The sequence below is a fragment of the Oncorhynchus gorbuscha genome, unplaced genomic scaffold, assembly GCF_021184085.1.
Source record: "Oncorhynchus gorbuscha isolate QuinsamMale2020 ecotype Even-year unplaced genomic scaffold, OgorEven_v1.0 Un_scaffold_3276, whole genome shotgun sequence".
NCBI classification, from domain to species: Eukaryota; Metazoa; Chordata; class Actinopteri; order Salmoniformes; family Salmonidae; genus Oncorhynchus; species Oncorhynchus gorbuscha.
Genome location: NW_025747559.1, coordinates 40,160 through 52,592, shown reverse-complemented (window position 1 = coordinate 52,592; position 12,433 = coordinate 40,160). Strand labels below are relative to the sequence as shown.

The 12,433-nt window shown below is 52.2% G+C and overlaps 2 protein-coding genes across 2 annotated transcripts; both read left to right on the top strand.

Annotated features, from left to right (window-relative positions):
• Positions 1-172: 172 nt before the first annotated feature.
• LOC124027478 (mucin-5AC-like) lies at positions 173-3,679 on the top strand (the record flags this gene model as incomplete). The annotated part of the gene is made up of 5 exons (XM_046339894.1): positions 173-377; positions 467-607; positions 693-931; positions 1,070-1,975; positions 2,007-3,679. Coding segments are annotated over 5 exons (3,164 nt in total), but the record flags the coding sequence as incomplete, so codon positions are not given.
• Positions 3,680-5,421: 1,742 nt separating this feature from the next.
• On the top strand, positions 5,422-8,588 carry LOC124027479 (adhesion G protein-coupled receptor F5-like). The gene is made up of 4 exons (XM_046339895.1): positions 5,422-5,661; positions 6,559-6,617; positions 6,845-6,978; positions 7,297-8,588. Exons 1-4 carry the CDS (start codon positions 5,563-5,565, stop codon positions 7,398-7,400), a joined length of 396 nt encoding a protein of 131 aa, XP_046195851.1. The 5' UTR covers positions 5,422-5,562; the 3' UTR covers positions 7,401-8,588.
• The last annotated feature ends 3,845 nt before the right edge of the window (positions 8,589-12,433 follow it).

The window sequence follows — 12,433 nt, the reverse complement described above, 5'->3', positions numbered from 1 at the left end:
GCAGCTGTCACCACCACTCCTGCAGCACCTCTCACACCACTTGCAGCAGCTGTCACCTGCAGCAGCTGTCACCACTTCCGCCCCTGCAGCAGCTGGTGCACCACCACCACTCCTGCAGCAGCTGTCACCAACACTGCTCCTGCAGCACCTGTCACCACTTCCGCCCCTGCAGCAGCTGTCACCACCACCAGTCCTGCAGCACCTCTCACCACTACCCCTGCCCCTGCAGCAGCTGTCACCACCACCACTCCTGCAGCAACTCTCACCACTACCGCCCCTGCAGCACCTGTCACCACCACCGTCCCAGCAGCTGCAGCAGCTGTCACCACCACCACCACTCCTGCAGCACCTCTCACCACTTCCGCCCTGCAGCAGCTGTCACCACCACCACTCCTGCAGCACCTCTCACCACTTCCGCCCCTGCAGCAGCTGTCACCACCACCACTCCTGCAGCACCTCCCTGCAGCACCTCTCACCACTACCTGACCCTGCAGCAGCTGTCACCACCACCACTCCTGCAGCACCTCTCACCACTTCCGCCCCAGCTGTCACCACCACCGCCCCTGCAGCCCCTGCAGCACCTGTCACCACCGCCCCTGCAGCAGCTGTCACCACCACCACCACCACCACTCATGCAGCACCTCTCACCACTTCCGCACCTGCAGCAGCTGTCACCACCACCGTCCCTGCAGCAGCTGTCACCACCACTCCCTGCAGCACCTCTCACCACTTCCACCTGTCACCACCACCGCCCCTGCAGCAGCTGTCACCACCACCACTCCTGCAGCACCTCTCACCACTTCCGCCCCTGCAGCCTGCAGCAGCTGTCACCACCACCACTGCATGCAGCACCTCTCACCACTACCTCCTGTAGCAGCTGCAGCAGCTGTCACCACCACCGCCCTGCAGCACCTCTCACCACCACTCCGCTGTCACCACCACCACTCCCACCTCTGCAGCAGCTGTCACCACCACCCTCCTGCAGCACCTGTCACCACTTCCGCCCCTGCAGCAGCTGTCACCACCACCGCCCCTGCAGCAGCTGTCACCACCACCGCCCCTGCAGCAGCTGTCACCACCACCACTCCTGCAGCACCTGTCACCACTACCGCCCCTGCAGCAGCTGTCACCACCACCGTCCCTGCAGCACCTCTCACCACCACCGCCCCTGCAGCAGCTGTCACCACCACCACTCCTGCAGCACCTCTCACCACCACCGCCCCTGCAGCAGCTGTCACCACCACCACTCATGCAGCACCTCTCACCACTACCGCCCCTGCAGCACCTGTCACCAACACCGTCCCTGCAGCAGCTGTCACCACTACCGCCCCTGCAGCAGCTGTCACCACCACCACTCCTGCAGCACCTCTCACCACTACCGCCCCTGCAGCAGCTGTCACCACCACCACTCATGCAGCACCTCTGACCACTACCTCCCCTGCAGCAGCTGTCACCACCACCGTCCCTGCAGCAGCTGTCACCACCACAACTCATGCAGCACCTCTCACCACTACCGCCCATGCAGCACCTCTCACCACTACCGCCCCTGCAGCACCTCTCACCACTACCGCCCCTGCAGCAGCTGTCACCACCACCGCCCCTGCAGCACCTGTCACCACCTCCGTCCCTGCAGCAGCTGTCACCACCACTCCTGCAGCACCTCTCACCACTTCCGCACCTGCAGCAGCTGTCACCACCACCACTCCTGTAGCAGCTGTCACCAACACTGCTCCTGCAGCACCTCTCACCACTTCCGCACCTGCAGCAGCTGTCACCACCACCACTCCTGTAGCACCTCTCACCACGACCGCCCCTGCAGCACCTGTCACCAACACCGTCCCTGCAGCAGCTGGTACCACCACTGCTCCTGCAGCAGCTGGTACCACCACTGCTCCTGTAGCAGCTGTCACCACCACCGCTCCTGCAGCAGCTGTCACCACCACCGCCCTTGCAGCAGCTGTCACTACCACCCCCCTTGCAGCAGCTGTCACTACCACCCCCTGCAGTAGCTGTCACCACCACTGCTCCTGCAGCAGCTGTCACCACCACCGCCCCTGCAGCACCTCTCACCACTACCGCCCCTGTAGCAGCTGTCACCACCACCGCCCCTGCAGCAGCTGTCACCACCACCGCCCCTGCAGCACCTGTCACCACTTCCGCCCCTGCAGCAGCTGTCACCACTACCGCCCCTGCAGCAGCTGTCACCACCACCGCCCCTGCAGCAGCTGTCACCACCACCACTCCTGCAGCACCTCTCACCACCACCGCCCCTGCAGCAGCTGTCACCACCACCACTCATGCAGCACCTCTCACCACTACCGCCCCTGCAGCACCTGTCACCAACACCGTCCCTGCAGCAGCTGTCACCACTACCGCCCCTGCAGCAGCTGTCACCACCACCACTCCTGCAGCACCTCTCACCACTACCGCCCCTGCAGCAGCTGTCACCACCACCACTCATGCAGCACCTCTGACCACTACCTCCCCTGCAGCAGCTGTCACCACCACCGTCCCTGCAGCAGCTGTCACCACCACAACTCATGCAGCACCTCTCACCACTACCGCCCATGCAGCACCTCTCACCACTACCGCCCCTGCAGCACCTCTCACCACTACCGCCCCTGCAGCAGCTGTCACCACCACCGCCCCTGCAGCACCTGTCACCACCTCCATCCCTGCAGCAGCTGTCACCACCACTCCTGCAGCACCTCTCACCACTTCCGCACCTGCAGCAGCTGTCACCACTTCCGCCCCTGCAGCAGCTGGTACCACCACCACTCCTGTAGCAGCTGTCACCAACACTGCTCCTGCAGCACCTGTCACCACTTCCGCCCCTGCAGCAGCTGTCACCACCACCAGTCCTGCAGCACCTCTCACCACTACTGCCCCTGCAGCAGCTGTCACCACCACCACTCATGCAGCAACTCTCACCACTACCGCCCCTGCAGCACCTGTCACCACCACCGTCCCTGCAGCAGCTGTCACCACCACTCCTGCAGCACCTCTCACCACTTCCGCACCTGCAGCAGCTGTCACCACCACCACTCCTGCAGCACCTCTCACCACTTCCGCCCCTGCAGCAGCTGTCACCACCACCGTCCCTGCAGCACCTCTCACCACTACCGACCCTGCAGCAGCTGTCACCACCACCACTCCTGCAGCACCTCTCACCACTTCCGCCCCTGTAGCAGCTGTCACCACCACCGCCCCTGCAGCAGCTGTCACCACCACCACTCATGCAGCACCTCTCACCACTTCCGCACCTGCAGCACCTGTCACCACCACCGTCCCTGCAGCAGCTGTCACCACCACTCCTGCAGCACCTCTCACCACTTCCGCACCTGCAGCAGCTGTCACCACCACCACTCCTGCAGCACCTCTCACCACTTCTGCTCCTGCAGCAGCTGTCACCACCACCACTCATGCAGCACCTCTCACCACTACCTCCCCTGCAGCAGCTGTCACCACCACCGCCCATGCAGCACCTCTCACCACCTCCGTCCCTGCAGCAGCTGTCACCACCACTCCTGCAGCACCTGTCACCACTTCCGCCCCTGCAGCAGCTGTCACCACTACCGCCCCTGCAGCAGCTGTCACCACCACCGCCCCTGCAGCAGCTGTCACCACCACCACTCCTGCAGCACCTCTCACCACTACCGCCCCTGCAGCAGCTGTCACCACCACCGTCCCTGCAGCACCTCTCACCACCACCGCCCCTGCAGCAGCTGTCACCACCACCACTCCTGCAGCACCTCTCACCACCACCGCCCCTGCAGCAGCTGTCACCACCACCACTCATGCAGCACCTCTCACCACTACCGCCCCTGCAGCACCTGTCACCAACACCGTCCCTGCAGCAGCTGTCACCACTACCGCCCCTGCAGCAGCTGTCACCACCACCACTCCTGCAGCACCTCTCACCACTACCGCCCCTGCAGCAGCTGTCACCACCACCACTCATGCAGCACCTCTGACCACTACCTCCCCTGCAGCAGCTGTCACCACCACCGTCCCTGCAGCAGCTGTCACCACCACAACTCATGCAGCACCTCTCACCACTACCGCCCCCCTGCAGCACCTGCAGCAGCTCACCACTACCGCCCCTGCAGCACCTCCGTCACCACTGTCACCACCCCTGCAGCAGCTGTCACCACCACCGCCCCTGCAGCACCTGTCACCACCTCCGTCCCTGCAGCAGCTGTCACCACCACTCCTGCAGCACCTCTCACCACTTCCGCACCTGCAGCAGCTGTCACCACCACCACTCCTGTAGCAGCTGTCACCAACACTGCTCCTGCAGCACCTGTCACCACTTCCGCCCCTGCAGCAGCTGTCACCACCACCAGTCCTGCAGCACCTCTCACCACTACTGCCCTTGCAGCAGCTGTCACCACCACCACTCATGCAGCAACTCTCACCACTTCCGCACCTGCAGCAGCTGTCACCACCACCACTCCTGCAGCACCTCTCACCACTTCCGCCCCTGCAGCAGCTGTCACCACCACCGTCCCTGCAGCACCTCTCACCACTACCGCCCCTGCAGCAGCTGTCACCACCACCACTCCTGCAGCACCTCTCACCACTTCCGCCCCTGTAGCAGCTGTCACCACCACCGCCCCTGCAGCAGCTGTCACCACCACCACTCATGCAGCACCTCTCACCACTACCGCCCCTGCAGCACCTGTCACCACCACCGTCCCTGCAGCAGCTGTCACCACCACCACTCATGCAGCACCTCTCACCACTTCCGCACCTGCAGCACCTGTCACCACCACCGTCCCTGCAGCAGCTGTCACCACCACCATCCCTGCAGCACCTGTCACCACCACCGTCCCTGCAGCACCTCTCACCACTTCCGCACATGCAGCAGCTGTCACCACCACCACTCCTGCAGCACCTCTCACAACTTCCGCCCCTGCAGCAGCTGTCACCACCACCACTCCTGCAGCAGCTGGTGCCACCACCACCGCAGCCCCTGCTGCTGTCACCACCACCATCGCCGCCCCTGCAGCTGTCACCACCACCACCAACGCCCCTGCGGCTGTCACCACCACCAACGCCGCCCCTGCAGCTGTCACCACCACCACCGCAGCCCCTGCGGCTGTCACCACCACCACCGCCGCCCCTGCAGCTGTCACCACCACCACCGCAGCCCCTGCGGCTGTCACCACCACCACCGCCGCCCCTGCAGCTGTCACCACCACCACCGCCGCCCCTGCGGCTGTCACCACCACCACTCCTGCAGCAGCTGTCACCACCACCACCACCCCTGCAGCAGCTGGTACCACCACCACCACTCCTGCAGCAGCTGTCACCACCACCACTCCTGCAGCAGCTGGTACCACCACCACTCCTGCAGCAGCTGGTACCACCACCACTCCTCCAGCAGCTGTCACCACCACCACTCCTCCAGCAGCTGTCACCACCACCACTCCTGCAGCAGCTGGTACCACCACCACTACAGCAGCTGTCACCACCACCACTCCTCCAGCAGCTGTCACCACCACCACCACTTCCGCTGCTGTCGCATCAACTGACCCTCCATCTTCTAGTGAAGGAACAATGAGTCTTCAGTTCCGTCTCAACCAGACGTTCAACTCAGATCTTTCCAACCCTTCCTCTTCAGAGTTCAAGACTCTGGCTGCCAAAGTGACCTCTGAGGTAAGTATCGGGCGATTCCACGCCAGCGTAGGTCGGAAAATATTTCTGGTCGCTCAGATTTTCACACAGAAACTTCATTGGGATGAAACATTTTTGACACGGGTTTTGCTTTTGTATGACAAACCATTTTTGGGGAGGAAAATCGTAGGGCAGCGGTCTAAGGCACTGTATCTCAGTGTTAGAGGCATCACTACAGACCCTGGTTCGATTACAGGCTGTATCACAGTGGTCTAAGTCACTGTGTCTCAGTGCTAGAGGCGTCACTACAGACCCTGGTTTGATTCCTGGCTGTATCACAACAGGTCGTGATTGGGAGACCCATAGGGTGGTGCACAATTGGCCCAGCGTCGTCCTGGTTAGGGTTTGGCCGGGGGGGGTAATTGTAATTACCTTGTCAAATAAACGTCCAAAACATAAATATAAGTGTACATGCCTCCTGTAAAACCCTATCATCAGTTATCCTGTACATGCCTCCTGTAAAACCCTATCATCAGTTATCCTGTACATGCCTCCCGTAAAACCCTATCATCAGTTATCCTGTACATGCCTCCTGTAAAACCCTATCATCAGTTATCCTGTACACGCCTCCTGTAAAACCCTATCATCAGTTATCCTGTACATGCCTCCTGTAAAACCCTATTATCAGTTATCCTGTACATGCCTCCTGTAAAACCCTATTATCAGTTATCCTGTACATGCCTCCTGTAAAACCCTATCATCAGTGAGCCTGTACATGCCTCCTGTAAAACCCTATCATCAGTTATCCGTACATGCCAAGTCAAAAAGGTTACTATTGAGAGGTCTATTTACTATGAAAGAATGAAACCAAAGCTTCTACTAATGCCGTCAAGGACCCTGTTTTCATTGAACCATTGATCATCCTATCTTTCAACGCAGGTGAACAAGGCTTTTGCTAAGACCCCAGGCTTCCGTCGTTCCATTGTCACCTCATTCAGGTAAGGGTATGAATTCTCATTACTTATTGACTAGGTTTCTGTTCTACCTTCTGTTATTTGTACTACTACATTGATGTTGATTACTGCATCGTTGGGTTTAAGGCTTGCAAGAAAAGGCATTTCACTGGACTTGTGCACATGACATTAAAACTTGAAAACTTTGACGATGCTGATGAGATGATAATGATTTCTGAGGGTTGTCCATTTTCTCTCCTTCTCCTGAGTAGGAGTGGATCTGTAGTTACCGACATGACCCTCGTGTTCGAGAAGCTGTCTTCGGTTCCCAGCTCAAGCAACACACAGGCAATTCTCACCAGCAGTTCCACCTCCCTGAACATTATACCAGGCAGCGTCAGTGATGGTGAGTATTCATCTCCAGGTGCGGACTGGCCAACTGGCATTCTGGGCAAATGGCCAGATGGGCTGGTCCATTTTCAGTCCAGTGGGTCTGTCTAACCTGTTTTTCTGTAGGTAAACATTATAATTATCTGGCTAATAATTTAGGAAAATATGAGCCAATATGTTTAAAATGCCAGGGCCAATTTCTGGTCCCAGTCCGTCCCTGTTTCAATGTCACCGTACACATCTATACGAGCAAAGTCAACATGTGAACAGAAATATGAAAAGACAATCCACTTCTGTAATTTACTGAACAACTCTGTTTTTCCTACTTTTTCAGGGTCATCAACCACATCAGGAAGTGCTCCCCGACCCACTTCCTTCTCTCTGGCTGCCTTGCCTCTCACTTTGGCTCTGTTAATGGTACAGCTGCTGGCTAGCTAATAGCCTGGGACATAGCTGCTGTGGCTCTGCTAGCTGCTGGCTAACCAATAGCCTGGGACATAGCTGCTGTGGCTCTGCTAGCTGGTAGGCTAGCTAATAGCCTGGGGCATAGCTGCTGTGGCTCTGCTAGCTGGTAGGCTAGCTAATAGCCTGGGGCATAGCTGCTGTGGCTCTGCTAGCTGGTAGGCTAGCTAATAGCCTGGGACATAGCTGCTGTGGCTCTGCTAGCTGCTGGCTAACCAATAGCCTGAGGCATAGCTGCTGTGGCATTGGTTTAACCAATCAACAGTTTCCCAGCTCTCATAGATACAGCCTTAAAGCTAGAATCCTTAGTTGCTACACACATTTTTTTACTTATAAATTCATTATATGTACCCATTGATTCTAGAAGAATATAACATATGAATACCTCATGACTTCAGCTCAACTGTCGTACCCCATCAGAACCCACAATATAAGCTTGTTTTACCCCAATGTTTCTAAACAATGCAAACAAACACTGTACGGCTTTAAAACATTATTAAAACTATTATTCTGATATCATGGATGGTCAGTCCTGGCATCCATAGCTCTGTCTATGAATTTGTTATTGTTTCAGTTAATAAGGACTCTGGCTTTAAGATGCATTACCTGCTTAAAGCACTAATTCAATCTGAGAGTTATTATTTCTATACCACTTCCTCCTTCTGAACTTCTAATGCCAGTGGGTGTGGCTTCGTGACAACGATCAAGAGGAGCTGCTCACCGATTGGATATCTCCAGCATGTGTGGTTAGAACTGATTTGATTGAAGCTCGGCCCTCTTTCAAATTACTATTATTTAACACTTAACCATATAACAGACAAAAATGAATTATTATTAATTATTATTAATTTGCACCAAAGCAACTTGCACACTATTTATCAGTGAATTTTTTAAACTAAAAAAAACACAAAAATTACAAAAAGTTTCCACAGTTTGTTATATATAAATATATATTTTTAAATGTTTTATTTGATCATATTTCCCCCTTTAATTATTAACTGATGTAACTGTATTTACAATTAAAATTCTCCAAGACTGGGATGATATTTACTTTGAGTGATTTTGGGCATATCAATTAAAATGTGGACCACTTCAATGTTTTAAAACTGTTGTAGAGCCTTGCCTGGTTTGTACTTGTCTTGTTATTATTAAATCTAATATATTATGTAACAATCGTAGAATATAGATTTGTCCTTTTTTTCATTACTGTTTGAATATAATGACATTTTGGGTCAAATGTAATGACATCTCAATATCCTTCTAGGGGTACATCTCAATAATCTAGTCTAATCTCCTTCTAGGGGTACATCTCAATAACGTGGTCTAATATCCTTCTAGGGGTACATCTCAATAGTGTGGTCTAATATCCTTCTAGGGGTACATCTCAATAATCTAGTCTAATATCCTTCTAGGGGTAAATCTCAATAACGTTGTCTAATCTCCTTCTAGGGGTACATCTCAATAGTATGATCTAATATCCTTCTAGGGGTACATCTCAATAATATAGTCTAATATCCTTCTAGGGGTACATCTCAATAATCTGGTCTAATATACTTCTCGGGGTACATCTCAATAACATGGTCTAATCTCCTTCTAGGGGTACATCTCAATAATCTAGTCTAATCTCCTTCTAGGGGTACATCTCAATAATCTAGTCTAATATCCTTCTAGGGGTACATCTCAATAATCTGGTCTAATATCCTTCTAGGGGTACATCTCAATAGTATGATCTAATATCCTTCTAGGGGTACATCTCAATAATCTAATCTAATATCCTTCAAGGGGTACATCTCAATAATCTAGTCTAATCTCCTTCTAAGGGTGCATCTCAATGGTGAAGTTTAATATGCTTCTAGGGGTACATCTCAATAGTCTAGAATTGTTTCCTCCTAGCGGTGCATCTCAATTGTCGAACTAGACTGCCAAATTAAAATGCTCACTAGCAGTTCCACCTGACCCAAATATGGTGGCACCATTAGTAAGACAGACAATATACTATTGAGAATCCCCTACACTACACTAGAGACAATCACCCCGGGACTACACTAGAGACTATTGACACTCACCCCGAGACTACACTAGAGACTATTGACACTCACCCCGGGACTACACTAGAGACTATTGACACTCACCCCTAGACCACACTAGAGACTATTGAGACTCACCCCTGGAGTACACAAGAGACTATTGACACTCACCCCGAGGAGACCAGACTATTGAGATGCACCTCTAGGAGACCGAACTAGACTATTGAGATGCACCTCTAGGAGACCGAACTAGACTATTGAGATGCACCCCTAGGAGACAGAACTAGACTATTGAGATGCACCCCTAGGAGACAGAACTAGACTATTGAGATGCACCCCTAGGAGACAGAACTAGACTATTGAGATTTACCTAGGAGACCAGACTATTGACCGCTAGGAGACCAGACAGAACTAGACTATTGAGATGCACCCCTAGGAGACAGAACTAGACTATTGAGATGCACCCCTAGGAGACAGAACTAGACTATTGAGATGCACCCTAGGAGACAGAACTAGACTATTGAGATGCACCTCTAGGAGACAGAACTAGACTATTGAGATGCACCCCTAGGAGACAGAACTAGACTATTGAGATGCACCCCTAGGAGACAGAACTAGACTATTGAGATGCACCCCTAGGAGACAGAACTAGACTATTGAGATGCACCTCTAGGAGACAGAACCAGACTATTGAGATGCACCCCTAGGAGACAGAACTAGACTATTGAGATGCACCCCTAGGAGACAGAACTAGACTATTGAGATGCACCCCTAGGAGACAGAACTAGACTATTGAGATGCACCCCTAGGAGACAGAACTAGACTATTGAGATGCACCCCTAGGAGACAGAACTAGACTATTGAGATGCACCCCAGAACCAGACTATTGAGATGCACCCCTAGAACTAGACTATTGAGATGCACCCCTAGGAGACAGAACTAGACTATTGAGATGCACCGCTAGGAGACCAGACTATTGAGATGCACCTCTAGGAGACAGAACTAGACTATTGAGATGCACCCCTAGGAGACAGAACTAGACTATTGAGATGCAACCCTAGGAGACAGAACTAGACTATTGAGATGCACCCCTAGGAGACAGAACTAGACTATTGAGATGCAACCCTAGGAGACAGAACTAGACTATTGAGATGCACCCCTAGGAGACAGAACTAGACTATTGAGATGCACCCCTAGGAGACAGAACTAGACTATTGAGATGCACCCCTAGGAGACAGAACTAGACTATTGAGATGCACCGCTAGGAGACAGAACTAGACTATTGAGATGCACCGCTAGGAGACCAGACTATTGAGATGCACCTCTAGGAGACAGAACTAGACTATTGAGATGCACCGCTAGGAGACCGAACTAGACTATTGAGATGCACTGCTAGGAGACCAGACTATTGAGATGCACCTCTAGGAGACAAAACTAGACTATTGAGATGCACCCCTAGGAGACAGAACTAGACTATTGAGATGCACCGCTAGGAGACAGAACTAGACTATTGAGATGCACCCCTAGGAGACAAAACTAGACTATTGAGATGCACCCCTAGGAGACAGAACTAGACTATTGAGATGCACCCCTAGGAGACACTACAGTGGTAGACACTACAGTGGTAGGCTTGATTACAAACAACGATGAGACGGCCTACAGGGAGGAGGTGAGGGCCCTCGGAGTGTGGTGTCAGGAAAATAACCTCACACTCAAAGTCAACAAAACAAAGGAGATGATCGTGGACTTCAGCAGAGGGAGCACCCCCCCCTCCATCCACATCGACGAGACAGTAGTGGAGAAGGTGGAAAGTTCAGTTCCTCGGCGTACACATCAAGGACAAACTGAAATGTACAGACGGCGTGGTGAAGGAGGCTGAAAAAGGAGGCTGAAAAAATGTGGCTTGTCAAACTTTTACAGATGCACAATCGAGAGCATCCTGTCTGGCAACTGCTCCGCCCACAACCGTAAGGCTCTCCAGAGGTAAGGGAACACCCCCCTGAAATGGACATAAATGAATGGGAAGTCATTGGCACTGGACAAACCATATACACGGTGTCCAATACCACTCAATTCGGCGTCGTTTTGTTCAAAGTTGATTGCAAATGCCATATGGCAAATGCCAGGTGTAACACTTTAAAAATCCATCAGGTGGCGAGCGCGCTCCTCCATGGTTTTTCAAATGAAACACAAGTCAACATCCAAAAGCAAAATTTTGAAAAAGTGAAAAAAAAAATCAAAAACCCAGCAACCCCTGAAAAAAGTGCTTTCTGGACAATTTTTCAAAATTCTTTCAATTATTTTTGTCAATTACACATGTGCAAGAACTGTATTAATATACTTTTGTCCAATTTTATAATTTTTTTTTTTACTTCTGCATAATATGTTTTGTCCATTTGCAATATGATTTCATACGAAGTCAAAAGTCAAAGTCAAAAGTCACTTTTTTGGCCAAAGTCACACATATGAAGTATTTGGAAATATGTGACTTTTTTAACCCTTCAAAACAGACAGTGAGACCCAATTAAAGGCACTTCCGGTCGGCACAGGAAGCTATAAGTAAACACATATCTTTCTTGGGGTATGCTCTTACAGAATCCTGAGTTTAAAGTCTTTATGTTAAGAATTGACTGATCTTTACCGGTTTGAATATAGTGATTTTCATAATGACAGGTTATGTGTTTCAAAACCCTAACAGTTCTCTCACTGTCACCCAAAAGCAAATTACATTTAGGGCCAGGCTTCATTTTGGGCCTTATGTTTTTGAAGGTCGCTGCATTCAGAGCGAGCTACGGTCAAGCGGGGCGTCTCGTTGAACTCAGCACAGTCTGGAGACTATGGTGATGCCATTTTTAGTGTTGATTTCAGAATGCCATTTTGGTGATGGTCCCTCTCCGTTTAAACATATTGCAAATGTACAAAAGTCAACTAGCAAGTCAGTGTCCATCAGTCAATTAGATGTCATTCTGACATCAAACTGAT

Coding starts and splice junctions, on each gene's coding strand:
- LOC124027479 (XM_046339895.1), top strand. CDS start 5,563: ATGAGTCTTCAGTTCCGTCTCAACCAGACGTTCAACTCAGATCTTTCC. Junction 5,662..6,558: donor CTGCCAAAGTGACCTCTGAG/GTAAGTATCGGG, acceptor CTTTCAACGCAG/GTGAACAAGGCTTTTGCTAA. Junction 6,618..6,844: donor TCCATTGTCACCTCATTCAG/GTAAGGGTATGA, acceptor TCTCCTGAGTAG/GAGTGGATCTGTAGTTACCG.